The sequence below is a fragment of the Podarcis liolepis genome, assembly GCF_965112155.1.
Source record: "Podarcis liolepis genome assembly, chromosome: 16".
In the NCBI taxonomy this organism is placed as follows: Eukaryota; Metazoa; Chordata; class Lepidosauria; order Squamata; family Lacertidae; genus Podarcis; species Podarcis liolepis.
Window position 1 is genome coordinate 30,883,605 of NC_139567.1, and position 18,030 is coordinate 30,901,634.

Consider the following 18,030-nt stretch of genomic DNA (forward strand, 5'->3'; position numbering starts at 1 on the left):
GATGTTCAAAAAGCGAAGTTCCACTGTATAATCTAATCACCAAATGGTGCCTTAAACCTGGGTTACGGTTGCCACAATACGATGTCTAGGCTCCATTTTTGTTTGTTTTTATAAAACGTCAGATAAAGCAATCCAGAATAAAACACCTTCAAGCTTCAATGGCAATATCTCAGATCCTTCTGTAAGTGACATTTTGCTTTACCCAGTCGCTACCCTGGCATCTGGAGATCTCCAGGTGGTCGCAATTGGACCTGCGCTGGTCGCTAAACGTGTCTGGTGCCTGGCTAATTTTGAACACTGCTCCGTCCAGCGAACACACCATAAGGAAACCAGGAGAGCCTGCTGGTTCAGACTACTGGCCCATTTAGTCCAGTCAATAGCCCTCCGTGATTTTGTCCAGTCCTCATTTAAAGCCATCCAAGTCAATGACCATTGGTGACCTCCAAGCTGCTTTCAACCCTGGGTATGTGGCAGAGCTGCTTTCTTCCATCTCAGACCTTCTTGTGGATAGTGCCTGAGGGTTGCTGACACGTTAAGGGTGTGTGTGTGTGTCTCTTCACTTAGGGGGCGGGATGAGGCCGCGTGGCAGCCTCCCTGTGATGGATGGGCCCTGGCATGCGCCGGAGTGGAGCATCTGATTATCACACCGCTTTGCCCATGTCGCAAAGGTTTCCCACACGCTGCCATTAGCCCTGCTCATAATGGGCTTATCGCTCAACCTTAAACACTCAGCCGGAGTGGCTCCATCCATCCATATAAATGCAAGCAGGGAGGGGGGAACCCTCGGCCAGTTATTGCTCCCCCCCCCCCAAATTGGCTCTTTGGCTCTGCTTGGCTGGAGATGAGCCGGTACAGAGGGGAGAGAGACAGCTACCGGCTTCGACTTCTGTTCTGCTTTCCAGCAGCTGCAAGATCAGCAGGGCGCCTCTCCCTCTCCTTTTCTTGGTTTCCCACGACCCTGCGGAGGAGGCCCCGCGCCTTTACTTACAAACCACCGAGGGGATTCCATTGATTCAGCTAATCGAACGGAAAGCTTAGCAGGGACGCGGAGGCGACGTTCTCTCTCTCTCTGTTGCGGGGAGGAGATCAGAGATAGCTGAGGGCTCTTTAATCTCACGGGCGCCGGAGGAAAACGTCCCCGAGTCTGGGCGTAATGGAGATGAATAATTCATAGACCCGGCGCAATCCGGTGGCCTCGGTGAATGGGCCGTCGCAGCTCGGCTGCAGAGCATCGTGTTGCCCGCAGAAGTTCCAAGTTCAGTCCCTGGCATCTAAGGACGCGAGGATAGTCTGCTGGATCAGGCTGATGGCCCATCGAGTCCAGCATCCTGTTCTCACAGTGGCCAGCCAGATGCCTCTTCTGGGAAACCAGCAAGCAGGATCTTAGCATAAGAACAGCCCTCTCCCCTCCTGTGGTTTCCAGCAACTGGTATCCATAAGCATACAACCTTTGACTGTGAAGGCACAGCAGAACTCTCATGGCTAGTAGCCGATGATAGTTTCTCCTCCTCCATAAATTTGCTAATCCCCTTTTAAAGTCGTTCAAGCTGGTGCCTCACTGCCTCCTGTGGCAGGGAGTTCCACAGTTTAACTATGCATGAAGAACTGTCTCGATTCTCTCAGCTTTATTGGATGTCCATGAGTTCTAGCATTAAGGAGAAAAACTTCCCTCCGTCCACCTTCTCCATGCCCTGTGTGCATCTTTCTGAGAGAGAGTCACCCCTCCCTACTGAGACTCTGGACAGCGGCAGACCAGGGATAGCCAGTTTGATGACTTCCATATAGAGCTAGTGTGGCATAATGGTTGGACTGGGACCTGGTAGGCCAGGGTTTGAATCCCCACTTGGCCAGGAAGCTCACTGATTGTGACCTTGGGCCAGCCCCTGCCTCTCAGCCTAACCTACCTCACAGGGTTGTTGTGGGAACTGAATGAGGAGGGGGAGAACTATGTATGCCACCTTGAGTTTCTCAGAGAAAAAAGTGGGATATAAATACAATAAATAGATTTTTTTGGGGGGGGGACTCCAACTCCCATCATCCACTGCAATGGCTGGGCATGATGGGAGTTGTAGTCCACCGCATTTGGAGAGCACCACAGTGGCCGCCTCCTTGGGAGCAGTCATCACTAGGTCAGATGGACAAATGGCCTTGACTCACTGCTGGCCAGTTCATCTATTTAAATCTGAGCAAAAGTTTCCTGTTGCCATTGTTGCTTTCCCATCTCTTCTCTGGAGCTGTATATCACGGCTATAAATTTCAAGTGTATTCAGATGGTTTATTGAGAATTCCCGGCTGCTTGCTGCGATATAAACAGGTAGCGTCGAGGGCTGCTTTCTTCTGAAGCTTTTAATTGAATTACTAGCAGGCTCTCGGGAATAATGAAAACACGCTATCATGCTACTGGGTATTCCATGGGATTGATGGAAGGCTGGCGCCGATTTCTGCCTCTGCCTTGGGGGTAGAGGCGCCCCTTCCAGCCCAAGGGACTCGCTCCCTTTGGGGGCAATACTTTTGGGGTCAGAGGCAAAAACAGGCGGAACAATGAACATGAATTTCACCTTTGATACCATGGTCTGGTTTCTCTGTACACCCCTCCATTCTCTTTCCACCATTCAGGGAAGTGGCAGAGTTGAAGGAGACCTTCTAGCTGGGCAAAAACACTCAAGGAAAACATGATATGTGGCTTAGGGAGAGAGGTGTGACCTAGAGAAATCCCAAGGGCCAGAAAGATAGCTCCGAAAGGCTGCATTCGGCCCCAGTGTGTGTGTGGTGAGATTTGATCCCCGAACCACAAGAGGACCGACACACACAATCACACATGTTAATGCAAGGCAAGGTTAGGCCTATTATGGACAAGGGGTATCCCATTCCTGACTCCAACCATAGATCCCTGCCGCGGAGGAGCCTGCAGTCTTAAAATTCAGCCCTGACAGAAAGTGATTGGGGCTGAGACAGCGTCTTTTGAACCAGGGGCCACACTTCGAGTTTTAGGAAGAGTGCTGTGAGTGCCAGTCGCAAGATGGCTGCCCTGGGTAGGCATGGCATCTGACAAAATTGCTGGCCATGGTTGGGCCTGGTACAGTATAAAATGACTGCCACAAGTGGGCATGGCATCACATTAAATGGCTGCCACAGGGAGTTTAATATATGGCAAAATTCTGGAGACAACTGCCCTTGACAGCAGTTTTTGGAATTCCCCAGACACCCAGGTGTGTTTTGTGACTGGTGTGGGTCTAATTGTGACCCTGTGGAGATCTCTGGATGCCAGGTTGACCTCTGCACCTGTCTGGCTCCTCCAGCTTTCTTATGCAGGCAAACAACAAAGAGCTTATTTGTTGTATTTATATCCCATAGTAGCAGTTAATGGTGGTAGTGATCAGTGGTTAGAACAGAAGATCCCAGGTAGGGCTTGGACTTCCCTTGCCTGAAACCTTGGAGAGCTGCTGCCAGTCAGTGTGGACAGTACTGAGCTAGACAAACCAATAAGGCACCTTGCTATGTTCCTATGAGAGGATGGGCTGCTTCTATTGATTATGCGTTAAACCCCTTTAAAAGTATTTCCGTCATTCTTTCATCATGCTTTATGGCGTTCCACTATAGTAGTCAAAAAGAAGGAAAGCTTCGAGTATTTGAAAAACAGGTATAAACAGGCCAGTTTGAAGAGTGGGTGTAAATAATTATCACATCTCACTATAGTGCTATATATATCTTCCAAAATAATAATATTGAAGTGCATAAATAATCTAAATATTGGAATGCCATTAACAGCTTCTTGCGTAAACACCATCAAGTCCATTGCCTGAATTATGCATGTTTGATAAGAATTCAAAAGCATGTATAGAAAGCATGCATAAATATAGAACACCCTCTACATAAAAGCAAAAAATAAGAAATGAAACACAAAGGACTTGATATGATGCTGTGTGTTTTTGTTTTGCTTGTGTTATGGGGTGCTTACAGACAGAACATTTATTATTACCATTAAAACAATATATATACCACTTAACTACAAGGGCCTCTGAGCAGTTTACAAAGATACAACACACAGGAAAAATAAGAATCTGTTATATCTGTATAATCAAAGTGAAAATAAAATACCCTCTTGAGTGAAACAGTCTTCAGTAGGTGGTGGAAGTTCAACAGGGAGGGGGCCTGCCTCACCTCAACTGCAAGGGAGTTCTGCAAAATTTGGGCCACAGTACTCAACGCAGCATGGCTTCTGGCGGAACTGAGGCAGGGGTCTGAGTTATGGGGAACCAGTAACAGGGACTCCCCTTAAGAGCTCAGTGATCAGGCAGGGATATACTGTAAGAGAACAGTTGGTCCTGGGGTTTTGCATACATACATACATACATTTGTTGTTTAGTCATTTAGTCGTGTCCGACTCTTCGTGACCCCATGGACCAGAGCACGCCAGGCCCTCCTGTCTTCCACTGCCTCCCGCAGTTTGGTCAAACTCATGTTTGTAGCTTCGAGAACACTGCCCAACCATCTCGTCCTCTGTCGTTCCCTTCTCCTTGTGCCCTCCATCTTTCCCAACATCAGGGTCTTTTCCAGGAAGTTTTCTCTTCTCATGAGGTGGCCAAAGTACTGGAGCCTCAGCTTCAGGATCTGTCCTTCCAGTGAGCACTCAGGGCTGATTTCCTTAAGAATGGAAAGGTTTGATCTTCTTGCAGTCCATGGGACTCTCAAGAGTCTCCTCCAGCACCATAATTCAAAAGCATCAATTCTTTGGCGAACAGCCTTCTTTATGGTCCAGCTCTCACTTCCATACATCACTACTGGGAAAACCATAGCTTTAACTATACGGACCTTTGTCAGCAAGGTGATGTCTCTGCTTTTGCTGTCTAGGTTTGTCATACATACATACATACATACATACATACATACATACATATATATTATGTTTTTGTATGTGCTGGAAGCCACCCAGAGTGGCTGAGGAAACCCAGCCAGATGGGCGGGGTATAAATGTTGTTGTTGTTTCATTTGTATGCTGCAGTTCCACAGTTGAAAACATGCTCAAGGTGGCTTATGAAATTAAAAATAATTACATCATAAAAAACACATAAATGCAACATAACGTAAGTACAGGCAACTCCCCACTTACGCAAATCCACTCTATAATTTGATTAGTGTATCTATGTGAATTTAATGCGCCTTCGAATCTAATGCACACCTCAATTTTTCAAAACCTTAAAAACCAAAAAAGTATTTGCTGGCGAATGTAAATGTGCCATCAAATCTAACGTGCACCCTAATTTGGCCAAAAGGAGGTGTGAATTAGTAAATACGGTACTTCCAAGAAATTCTCTTCTTCTGATTGTTGGCTACATGAACAGTGCACCCCTAGTCCACCCCAGAGCTTACTATGTGTCCACCAAGCTCCCGTTTTCATTACGACCTCTTGCCACACACACAGAAAGAGAGAGAGAGACCCTGGGCCTCTCCCACACATACTGGGCAGGGCGCCAGCCATCTCTAGCCTGCTTCATAGCTCTGTTGCTCTGCACGATGCAAAATAACTCCTGGCTTCAGTATGCTGCTTAGAGTGTGGTGGCAATGGGGAGGCCTTTTGCGGTCGCTCCGACAAGAGCCAAGAATATCTGGACATTAGCTACGACTCTCCGCTGAGATATTAGGCTGAGACAAATTGATAGGAGCTGCAGCCAGGCTCTGAAGGCAGAGCGGAGCTGGCACGGGTGAGATAAAACCGCACAGAGGAGAAGGGAAAGATTGGGGTGGGGGAGAAGAAGGGAGGTTTGGGGTGGGGGGTTGTGAGAACATGCTGGATTGATGCACACAGCCGAAGGAGATGGTAGAGTCCTGGAGAGGCAGAATGGACTGTACCACATCTTTGTTTATTGCCTTTGCATCCCACCTTTCCCTCCAAGGAGCTCGAGGTGACACACACCAGTCTCTTCCTCCCCATTTTATCCTCACAACAACCCTGTGAGGTAGGTTAGTCTGAGATGCTGTGACTGACCTGCATGGTTTTGAAACAGAGCTTGGATGGCCACCTGCCAGGGATTCTGGAGCGGCGGTCCCTGCATTGCAGGGGCTTGAACTGGATAACCCACGGGGGGGGGGGGGCTTTTAATTCCGCGATTCTAACCCAAATGGAGAGATGCAGCCATCCTGTCTCTGTGAAATTCGTAGGATCTTTTCTGTAAGGATCCATGGGAGAATTCGGTTCTGTTTCCTCTACCCAAGCCCGTAGCAGGCTTCCTTTAGGGGAGCAATCGCTGGGCTTTGAAAGCTACTGTTCTGTAGCTGGCTGGCAGGCAACTCTCTGCGGATTTAACTCTTGCACCTGCCTCCCCCCACCCCCACCCCCTCAGCAAAGCTGTCTACCTATTAACACCAGGCTAAGCTGGGAATCTCTGTGCCTTAATTTCCAGATGCTAATTGCGAGACAGATTGCAAGCAGTTTTGCAGGGCGCTTTGGATCATGTGGGGGCAATGCACAGATTGCTTGTGGAGGGGAGGGCGGCAGCAGCGAGATCACTCCATTTCTGCTTTATTTCATGTTATTTAAGGGGGTGTCTCTGGAGGATATGACCTGCAGCCTGTGGTTGGACATTGCTGCAAGGAGCTGGTGAAGTCCTGGTTTCTCACATGTTGATCGACAGAGTCCCAGCAAGCTTGTCTCCTGGATAGTCAGTGAGACATTTTGCCCCCTCTCTCTGCCATCGTTCCAGAACCCAATAGGGGTGCGCATCATAGAGTTGGAAGGGACCATAAGATCACCTGGTCCAACCCCTCAATGCAGGAATTTTTTGACCAGCGTGGGGCTCGAACCCACCACCCTGGGATTAAGAGCCTCATGCTCTATTGACTGAGTTATCGATCTGACCTTTCCAAAGGGTTGCTTCACTTTCTTTTGCCTCTGTCCCTGGCCACTACTAGCACGTGGCCCCCAGAAGGCTCTCCAAAAGCAAATGTGGCCCTCAAGCTGGAAAAGACACCCCCGCTGGGCTTTAAACCTCTGTATCTCAGCCTTTTCCCACCTGAACGTTTAAAATTTGGCCACCCGACAGCTTTTCCCACCCAGACTCTCTGTGCAGAGTTTCACAAAAGTGGGGTGCACAGTCGTAGTTTTATGTGGAGTAAAATGGGTCTTGTGTTACCTTCTGCTTAAAAAAAAAAAGTAGGGAACTCTGAATCCCACAGATAACAGCTGACAATGGACAACTAAGAAAACCTACAAAGAGATACCAGAAATCCTGGAAAAGATACGGTAGCAGGATATACTGCCCTGAGATCTGCGGATGAAGGGCATTATATTATTACTACTAATAATAATTCACCACTTTAGTGGCGGCCTTCAGACACTGTTGAACTAAAGGTCCCCTCATCCCTGACAATTGGCCATGGTCTAGGACTGACGGCAGTTGTCGTCCGACAACCTCTGGACAGAACTAGGTTGGTGAAGACGGTGATAGGCACTAAGAGCTGCCTGAACATTCTCGTATGTAGAGGGAAAAGATTGTTGAAAATCTGCATTGCAGCAGTGGCTGCCAGTGCTTTGGGGCCTGTGGGCGCCACTTCCTCCAAAATGGCTGCCATGTGAGTGGAGCGTAATGCAAAATGGCTGCCTGAGGTGGGGCGTAACACAAAATGGCTGCTGCTTCTAAAAGAGCATAAAAAGAGAGTGGCTCGCCAAGTACTGTGGGAATGCCCCAGTTTATTGGGAAAAGACACCTGCACCAGCCACTGCTGTGCTTCCTCACAGGGAGAAGCAGCTCTTTGCCTTTGTCCTCTGTTCAGAAAGTGGCTGGGTGTCCCATCCTCATCTCCAATGAAATGTAGGTGGGTGAGGCAGCCTGGTGCAGTGGTTAGAGTGTCGGACTAGGAGCTGGGAGACCAGTGTTTCAAACCTCACTTGGCCGAAGAAGCTCATTGGGTGACCTTGGGCCAGCTTAGCCTATCTCACCAAGTTGTTGTGGGAATTAAATGAGAAGAGGGGTTAGTATACTGAGAAGGAAGAGTAAATAGACCCTCATGCACCCTGGATTTTTGAAGAGATATTTATTGAGATTTTCGCAGGCACCATACAAGGTACTGATGTGCACTCTCCTGCCTGTGGGCGCTGTGTTGGCGACTGCTGATTTGAAAAGTTCACAGAGGGAGATCAAGACCAGCATTGCATTAAAAATTATTCTTTTCTTTTGCTTTCCCCCAAAGAATGTAATTCACCTGTGTCCATCAACCATGGTTTGGGTGACACCCTAATTGTTGTGGCATCTATTGCAAGCCGATAGGTGGGATATCTCGCCTGATCTCTGATTTCTGTATGATGTTGGCTTGCGTGGCGTAACAGGAGAATGAAAAGAAAAGAAAATGATTCATTCATTTGTTTGCTTGTTTTGTTTTCGGGATTTATACCCCGTCCAATAAAATCCCCAGGATGGCTTACAAAATTTCAGGGCACAATAAAACAAATTGAAAACATACAAAAGAAGCAATAAAAAAGCAATAGCAGTAGCATAAAAAATACCCCCATACAATCCCAGCCAAGATAAAACAGAGCAAATTGAATTAAAAGGCCTGAGAAAATTAAGCACGTCTTTGCTTGGTGCCAAAACTGCAGAAGAGAGCCAGCAGGGGGCACCATTTTTTTATTGGGGAGGGGCTGTCCATGCACAAATTTGGAATTTCGGGAGATTGACACAGGTTGCTTCTCCTGCCCTGCCTTCCCCCAGGTCACACTCCTCAGAGCAAGAGAGAGAGAGAGAGAGAGAAAGCAAAGATACACCCCAACAATAGTTTGCTTTTCCCATGGGGTCCACGTAAAAATGGGATCCTCCAGAATTAAAATGGGTCCTCTTGAATTTGCACCATCATCAGATTAAAAGATGAGGATAATGATTCTGCTCTTCAACGGAAAGGTTTTCCGGGGCAATGCACAAACCATTTGTTCTTTGTATTTTACTAGCGGGGTGTGCTCAGAACTGCCCAGGAGTTTTTTGAAACCAGTAGACAATACAGTTTTTAAATAGATAGTGTATCTTGTGAGCTTAGTGATCTCTCTTTGAGGGGGAAACTGCAGGTGCCAGGAGTTTTGTGGGGAAGTACTGTGCATTAAATTATGTGTGTTGAACATGCTTTAAGTGTATTGTGCAACTCTGCCCAAAGTGTGTCCATGACTATTAGCTTTGCTAGCGAAGTAGAACCTCCATGTTCAGAAGCAGCCTATCTGAATAGCCGAGGGGGAAGGGAGCCATCTTCTGAGCTGGCAGTGACTGAGCAGCAGGGCTGGATAGAGGAGGGCTTCATACTGTACACATACAACATCTGAATCATAACAATAAAACTCGTGGGCATCCAATGAAGCTGAATGTTGGAAGATTCAGGACAGACAAAAGAAAAAGTCTTTCTCCACTCAGTGCAGAGTTAGCCTACAGAACTCCCTCCCACAGGAGGCAGTGATGGCCACCCTCTTGGGTGGCTTTAAAAGAGGCTTGAAAAAATTCATGGAGTTTGAGAGGGCTGCTTATGGAAGCTGTGCCGTGCCTCCACAGTTGCTGGAAACCACAGGAGGGGAAAGCGCTCCTGCGTTCGAATCCTGCTTGTGGGCTCCCCATAAGGGGAATCTGGTCGGCCACCATGAGAACAGGATGCTGGGCTGCATGGGCCATTGGCTGGACTCAGCAGACTCTTCTTATCTTCTTTTGTGAAATTTATTAACCAAAGAAGGATGTAGATTACCACCTGTGCATTATTTGGGGCACATTTCCCCCCTTGTTCTTGCAGAGGACGATCGGAAAGGACTCTTGTCCCAAACATGATTCCAGCCGTTAACATTAACGGGGTTGTTGCCCATGTCTCTCCCAATGCCTTTTCTTTTCAATTGTATTTTATTAAGTCTCGACATTTTTGTCGACTTCCCACCCTGTTTCCCATGGAGTTGTTTCTTCACTCTATCGTCTGCCTATTAAAGCACAACCGCAATATTATAATCTAATTACTTCTGTTGCTCATAGCTCAAATCCTGCTCGCGAGGTCATTGTACTATAATATTTCTTCAAGTGGTCCGAAAAAGGCACGCGTTTTTCCAAAAAACATTCATTGATACATCCTCTTAATTTTGCTGTTAATTTTTCCAGTTCTGCATTGGGGGGGGTGTATCTCTCTCCCGATGGTTCTTTAATGTTGGGGTCCCTTGCCGCTGGGCTTGCGGTTCTCCGTTCCTGCCCAAGTACCATAGCGACTGTTATTTGTTATGTCCTGAATTGCAGCTCATGGTATTTCAGTGTGACGGGTCAGGTCTTTCTTTGGACTGGCAGCATTCTGCCATTTGACCAGCACATCGGGACCTCTGCATTGCACCTCTGAGCAGCAGCAGCCGGGAGTGGGTGGGTCCCAGCTGCCCTCTGATCTCCCGAGCTGCGAGACGGAGTCAGAGTTATTAATAAGCAATCACCTTCATTAACCCACTTAATTGCATGCAGATTGTGTCCTTCAATCAGCAGCTCTTGGCAGAGCAGAGATGCCTCCACAAAGTATTTATGGTTCACAGCCAAAATGTCTGTCAGGGAGATGGGGATGGAAAGGGGGGGGTGTTGCTTGTGTCAGAAAAGGGGGCAAGGAGAGGGTGGTGTCAGTGTGTCTTAACCCCAGGCAGAAGCATTTGGAAGGGACGCAATCCGTAGAAACGAGTCATAATATTTTGGTACCCGGTTCCAAAGGGTGCGAACCAGAGCTGGCAACAATACAAAAAGGGATGATAAAAGAAATGGCTATGCACTCTTGTTTCGTTGTTCTTTTTTCGTTGTCTTTAACTGCTTTCTTAGCATGGAGGACACCTGTCTGGTCAGCTGGGTTGACACTTTGTGGAACTCCCCGCAACCACGAAATCCCTTTCCTGATCAGTAAGAGTGCATCTCAGTTCCCATGCCAGTTTCGCATGCATTTCATATTAAGCCCTGGTTGCAAAAAAGTATGCACCTCTGCACTTGCTTTCCCCTAAAACAGAGAGGCAGTGTAGTATAGTGGTTAGCGTTCCATGTTAGGAAGTGGGACACATGGGATCAAATCCCTACTTGGGCATAAGGCTCCTTGGGTGACCAGGGACCAGTCACTGTCTCTCGGCCTAAGCTACCTCACAGGGTTGTTGAGGGGATAGAATGGGGACAGGGAGAAAACTGTGTGAACCACCTCGAGCTCCTTGGAGGAAATGTTGAATATAAAGAAAGGACTTTTGCAAAACTCTTGGCTTCCTTCGAAAGTAAGGAACTGCCAAGGGGAATCCCTGCATTCTGCCTGAGAGGATTTCACAGAGATGTCCTCTCCCCTGTTTCAAATGTTCTTTCTGTTAACTGGTAGAGAATGCAGGAGTATTTTTTTTCATGTGTGTTGGACTTGTAAGAAAGTGAAGGTATTTGGGGAAATGATAGCTTTTCTCTCAGGGGTTTTAGGGACAGAAGTTCAAAAGAAAAAAGAAAAAAGAGAGAAGATAATTAAGCTGTTTATGTATGTAGTGACAGCAGCTAGAATTCTCTATGCACAAAAATGGAAGGAAGAAGAAGTAGATCCTATCAAAGAAGAATGGATAAGTAAGGTGATGGACGATGTGGAATTGGCAGTTAGCAGCCAAAATAAGAGAAAGTCATGACAATTGTTTTGTGGAAGAATGGAAGCTTTTTCGGAATACTTAAAGAAATACTATAGTATGATGAACTCAGGATTTGAACAATGAACAACAGAAGGAATTAGAGATTATTGTATTGTTGTTGCATAGCTGTCAACTTTTCCCTTTTCTTGCGAGGAATCCTATTTGGAATAAGGGAATTTCCCTTAAAAAAAGGGAAACGTTGACAGCTATGTGTTGTGGTATAAGAAATAGAAGGGAGGAGAAATAAGAAACACAATGGAAAAAGGGGTGAGAAGTCAGCAAAACAGATGAAAAAAATTACTATGTATTGGAACGTATGAACATTTAATAAAGTATAACGGGGGGTGGGGGAGAGAACGCAGGAGTAATTTTTGAAAGCCATGAATTATTGTGGCCCCATCTTCTTATTGATACGTAATTATATTGCTTTATCATTTTTGCAAACCGCTTTGAGGTTTTTCGTTTTTGCAACCAAGTGGGATATAGCTTTCATGAAGTGGACAACTTTATTTCCGGGAAAGCTGATGTTACTGCTGTGGCACCCCCTAATGTCTGGGAGGTGCACTGCAGGGTGACCGGCCTGACCTCCTTTGACTCCCTCTTTCTCTCTCTCCTTTTCTGCAGCTCACGCCAAGGTCCTCCCCACCAGCTCGGAGCCCCCAGAGACCTCCCAGCCTCCCTCGGCTCCTGCCACTCTCCCGGTGAGCTACCGCCTGTCCAACACCCGACTGGCCTTCTTCCTGCGGGAGACCCGGCCTCCAGGCTGGAACGCCAGCCTGACGCGCTCGGAGCCCTTTGTCGTCTTCCAGACCAAGGAGTTGCCCGTCCTGAACGTCTCCCTGGGGCCTTTTGGCGCCAGCCTGGCCTTGCCCAAAGAACTCCTCCAGCCTTCCAGCACCCTGGAGATCCCCGAGCGGCTGACGGTCAACTGGAAAGTGCGCGCCTTCATCGTCCGAACGCGGGTGCCGGCCACCCAGCCCACGGCGCAGGTTCTTTTCTACGTCGCTGGCAGGGACTGGGACGACTTCGGCGCCACCGAGCGGCTGCCCTGCGTGAGGCTGCACGCTTTCCGCGAGGCCCGCGAGCTGCGCACCTCCTGCCGCCTGCGGGGGGTCCTGGCCTCCTGCCTGGCCCAGGCTGAGCTGCCCCAGGCCTGGTTCGGACCCTCGGCCGTGCCCCTGGGGCGGAGGAAAGCGCCGGAGGGGATGGACCTTTCCGGGGACACCCAGCAGGTGGAGCTCTACTACACCCTCCACGCGCCTGACGGGGCGGGGGACTGCGGGGGAGAGGGGGCCGGGCGGAGGGGGGGCGGAGGGGCACGGGCCGAGGGTCCCACGCAGCACCCGCTGCTCCGCATTGGCAGCCTGAGGCTGGTGCAGCCGCCCCCCACCCCAGTCTTCCAGGAGCAGCGGCTAGACGACAACGTCTTCATTCAGCTGCCAGAGAAACCTCTCAAGCCCGGAGAGGTTCTGAGCATCGTCCTCTACCTGATGCACAACTCGACGGTCGAGCACTTCACCCTCAGGTAAGCAGCGCCTCAGGCAGAGGGTCGGACGGGATGGTTGCTGCAACGTCCAAATCACATGTGTCGCTCTCTAGGTGGGAGTGTTGCTTGGTTAGGACTCACTGGCAATTATACATGAGGAAAGGAGAGGGAAACGTCTTTACCCGCAGGAATCTGGCTTCCAAGGAGGTCTCTGAAAGCAAGGTTCTAGTCCTCATGGTTCTGAATAAAGGACTGAATCAGGAATCATAGAATCGTAGAGTTGGAAGGCACCCCAAGGGTCATCTAGTCTAGTCCCCTGCAATGCAGGAATCTCAACCAAAGCATCCATGACAGGTGGCCATCCAACTTCTGCTTTAAAACCTCCAAAGAAGGAGAGTCCACAACCTCCAGAGGGAAACCGTTCCACTGTCAAACAGCTTTGACTGTCAGAAAGTTCTTCCTGGTGTTTAGACCGAATCTCCTTTCTTGTCATTGGAAGCCATTGGTTCGAGTCCTGTCCTCCAGAGCAGGAGAAAACAAGCTTGCTCCAACTTCCATGTGGCAGCCCTTTAGATACTAGAAGATGGCTATCATATCTCCTCTCAGTCTTCTCTTTTCCAGGCTAAACATGCCCAGTTCCTTCAAGTACTCCTCATAAGGCTTAGTTTCCAGACCCTAGATCAACTTGGTTGCCCTCCTCTGCACACATTCCAGCTTGTCAATATCCATCTTAAATTGTGGTACCCAGAACTGGACACAGTATTCCAGGTGTGGTCTGACCAAGGCAGAATAGAGTGGTCCTATTACTTCCCTTGATCAGGATAGTATACTTCTGCTGATGCAGCCTAGAGTAGCATTAGCAAGCCTCTTCATGCCAAGTCTATTGGTCCATCCAGCACAGCTTCGTCTACACTGATTGCCAGTGGCTTTCCTAGACATCACACATGAGTCTCTCTCAGCGCTGCCTTTGGAGAACCTAGGGGATTGAACCTGCAACCTTTTGCTTGCAAGTCAGATGTTCTGCCCCTGAGCTGCTGTCCTTCTCCCAGGAGTAAAGCAAGACTGCAGTCCTCATGGGTCGGGGGGGGGGGGAAGACTGATTTAAATAGGAACATATCTATACTGAATCTGGCCATTGGTCCACCTATCTCAATATTGTCAGCACTGAATGGCAGCAGGTTGCCAGGGTTTTAGGAGCAAGTCTCTGCCAGAGCCTTGCCTGGAGATGACCTACCCTGGAGCTCTGGTCTGTCTCCACGTAAGGCAGCTTTCTAACGTAGTTGCCTGGAGACTTGATTTTTTCCTTATCACCCTTGAGCTGTGAGTTTAAAATCCACCTCCGTGTCTTGTTTATATCTGGAGACCCAGCAACGATCCTTCTGGATTCTCCTTTCAATGAGACCTTCTCAATATTCATGGATTTACGCTGGGTGGTGTTAGAAAGCAGCCACGTTCTACACACCCTGGAAATCTGTGTTCGGCGCCAGGAACAGCTGATTTCGGCGCCTTATGTCAATTAGGCAAAGTGGGGGACATTTGCATAATTTATTTCATTTTGCATCATCTCCTCGGATCAACTGTTCACATCACTTCTGGGTTTTTTTCTCGTCGGCTCAGGGAGCTATCCAAGCTGGCAAACATTCATAGAATTGTAGAGTTGGAAAGGACACCTAGAGTCATCTAGACTAACCCCCCTGCAATGCAAGAATCAGAGATAAAGAATCCCTTACAGATGTTTTGAAAACCTCCCACAAATCACAGAATTGTAGAACTATGGAGCTGGAAGGTTCTTGACTTTTTGTGAAATGGCATCATTCACTCAGCGCATGACCTGCGCTAAAAAGCAACCCTGCATTGCAAATAGATGCAAATAGGTTGTATTATTTATTCATCATTGTTCCCATTGCAGAGTTGGATGTTTTCCCTGGGATCCAAAATCGAGCAGCAAGGTTTTCCAGCTCCCAGGGATCCAGAGCCCCTGTTGGGCCCTTTGCCTTTCTTTCCATCTATTCAGACCATCTGTTATTTATTTATTCCCCCCACCCACCCTGAAGATGAAAGTTCGACTTGCCTCATGAATCAAATACAAGACAACATGAGCTTCTAGAATTGGCAGAAAGCTAGCATTGCAGCAGCATTTGGAACATGGAAGGGAAACCCTTGTTAGGTCAAGTGCAACAATCCCTTGTGAGCAACTCCTTGAGAACCACATGCTGCTGGTAGGCTGGGCCTGAGGCCAAAAGCGGGTGGCAAAATATATCATAGAATCGTAGACTTGGAAGGGACCCCCTCAAGGGTCATTTAGTCCAACCCCCTGCTGAATCTCAGCTAAAGCATCCATGACAGATGGCCATCCAAGCTCTGCTTGAAAACCTCCCAAAGGAGACTGTTCATTTTCACATTTGCTGTACAGTAGGCTACATTCCAGCCAGTGGTTGCTGGTGCTCTTTGGGACTGGTGGGGAGAAGGCAGGTAGCCCAAACAGTACAGTGATACCTCGGGTTAAGAACTTAATTCGTTCCGGAGGTCCGTTCTTAACCTGAAACTGTTCTTAACCTGAGGTACCACTTTAGCTAATGGGGCCTCCTGCTGCTGCTGCACCGCCGCCACACAATTTCTTTTCTCATCCTGAAGTAAAGTTCTTAACCTGAGGTACTATTTCTGGGTTAGCGGAGTCTGTAACCTGAAGCGTCTGTAACCTGAAGCGCCTGTAACCCGAGGTACCACTGTAATGGGAGCTGGAGCCGTTAGAAAGCAGAGTCAACTCATTCTCACTTTGCCCCTATCCTTCCCACCCTGCTAAGTTCTGCAAGGGAAAAAGATGAGAGACAGGTGAAATGAAATCCATGTGAAGCAGCATAAACTATGGAACTCACTGCCACTGGATGCAGCGTTGGTCTCCCAACTCAAATGACTTCAAAAGAGGATTGGACACAATATGGCTAACCTGCCTGCTCTGACCCCGATATGAAACAAACATGCCGCACTGCAATCAACTGAATGCAGCCAACCAAGCTGTGGGCCCCCTGATCTCTCGCAATGTCAGTAGCGATAAATAAATATATATATAAGCAATGGACCTGCCCAAGTGATGCTGACACAAACCCCTGCACTAACACTATGCAACAGGGCCGAAAGAACAACACTCTTCCTCCCTTTCTTTCCGCCCAGCTGCAAGATGTCTACGACAAAAGTGTCTCTCACTTTGAAAAATGTGAAATGTGAAAAATATGATAAAGACTGTGAATTGAAAGTGGAGATGATAGACACCCTTTTCCCTGTTTGTTTGTTTATTTGTTTGTTTGGTTTGTAACACAAAAACTTTGATAAAAACTATTTAAAAAAGAAGAATTGGACAGATTCATGGAAGATAAGGCAATCCACGGCTGCTATTCCTGGTCACCATTCTCTGCCCCCATGGTTGGAGGCAGTAATGCTTCTGAATACCAGTTGCTTGCTTTCTGCTGCTCCAGAGGGTAGGACTCAAACGATGATTCAAATGGCAAGAAAGGAGATTAAAGATTAGGAAGAACTTTCTGAGGGTGAGAGCTGTTTGACCGTGGAATGGCTATTTCAGAAAGTAGTGGGCTCTCCTTCATTGGATATATTTTTTAAAAGAGAGGTTTAGTGGCCATCTGTCAGGGAGTCTTTAGCTGTGATTGCCGCACTGCCAAGGGGGTTGGGATAGAGGACCTCTGGGGATCCCTTCCGTCTTCACCATTCTGATTCTAACCCACCGTTATGGCTGCCCCCATCTGGTAAAGCCCAAGCTTGCCATTTCAGTTCATTCAAACAAATTTGGGAAGGTTTAAGCGACTTGCCCGAGGGCGCATGAGGAGGAGGGTTGGGAGCCGAACTTGAGGGTCCTTCAGAAACGGGTGTTGCTCTCCTCTGTCTCTTCCTGCTTGGCAGAGTGAAGGCCAAGAAAGGGGTGAATCTCCTCACGACCAGACCCAGGCACCCCAAGTGGCTTGTGAATTCGGAGTTCCAGACTGGCAGCAAACACTCCACCTCAACCGTCGACGTGGCCTGGATCGGCGGCGCTCAACCCAGGTAGGATGAGCTTCTGAGATTTTTGGCCAGTATTGTCCATGCGCTTTTACATTTTTTAATGCAGCGGTTACTAGACACAATGGCTGTGTTTCACGTGATGTCCTCGTGAGGCCACCGTGTGCTTGTCAGATAGACTGTCCCACTTACTGGCACCAAGCTTGGTTAACATTGGATACCAGCTGAAGACTTTCCTTTTCAGCAGATTTTTTGGGGGGGAGGTGCAGATTGATGACTGGACTGCAGGAAACTGTCTTATTGCACAGTACTATTGTGTGTGTGTGTGTGTGTTTGTTTGTTTTGCGGTCATAAATGAATTTTATTTTTCAGTTTTACATTTTTTTTACAAACATACAAATCCAATGATTTTCCAGTAAACATATATATTTTGACTCCCCACCCCCCACCCCTTTTGCAGTTTCTTATATTTTTAATTCTTAACACTGCATTTCCCACCTTATTCCAATTATTAATTACTCCCTAATTTTTCTATAACATTACATTTAGCTGCTTGTTTTAGGTCAGTGCTGCTAATGAACTTATTATACAAAACTTTTCAGATATTCCACGAATTTCCCCTGTCCTTTAATAAAGTTTCTTTCTTCTTGGTTTCTTATTGTTCCAGTAAGTTTTGCCATTTTGGCATAGTCCATTAATTTAATCTGCCACTCCTTCTTGTTTGGGACAGGGTCTTCTTTCCATCTCTGAGCATGAATTATTCTGGCTGCAGTTGTAGCATACATAAACAGGTTTTTTTTTTTTGGTCTTTAGGTAGCACAGGTTCAATCCAAGCAAGGCGAAGAGCTTAAAAGACCTTTTTGCTCAGTGTCCATTTGGGGTTTCCCAGTGCAAAAAGAACTTTTAAGCTCTCTGCCTT

At 47.7% G+C, this 18,030-nt stretch overlaps 1 protein-coding gene across 3 annotated transcripts in view; it reads left to right on the plus strand.

Moving 5' to 3' along the window:
* TMEM132E (transmembrane protein 132E) overlaps nt 1–18,030 on the plus strand; it is a 124,588-nt gene that overhangs the window by 78,151 nt on the left and 28,407 nt on the right. Inside the window, exons 1-3 of one of the 3 annotated variants that reach the window (XM_083479191.1) lie at nt 5,110–5,903; nt 12,242–13,142; nt 17,016–17,156. In XM_083479191.1, the coding sequence (XP_083335317.1) occupies nt 5,816–5,903; nt 12,242–13,142; nt 17,016–17,156 (1,130 nt within the window). In that variant the 5' untranslated portion in view covers nt 5,110–5,815. Of the gene's footprint in view, nt 1–5,109; nt 5,904–7,639; nt 7,809–12,241; nt 13,143–17,015; nt 17,157–18,030 lie in introns of those variants that run through there. The other 2 variants (XM_083479193.1, XM_083479192.1) reach the window with 2 other exon arrangements.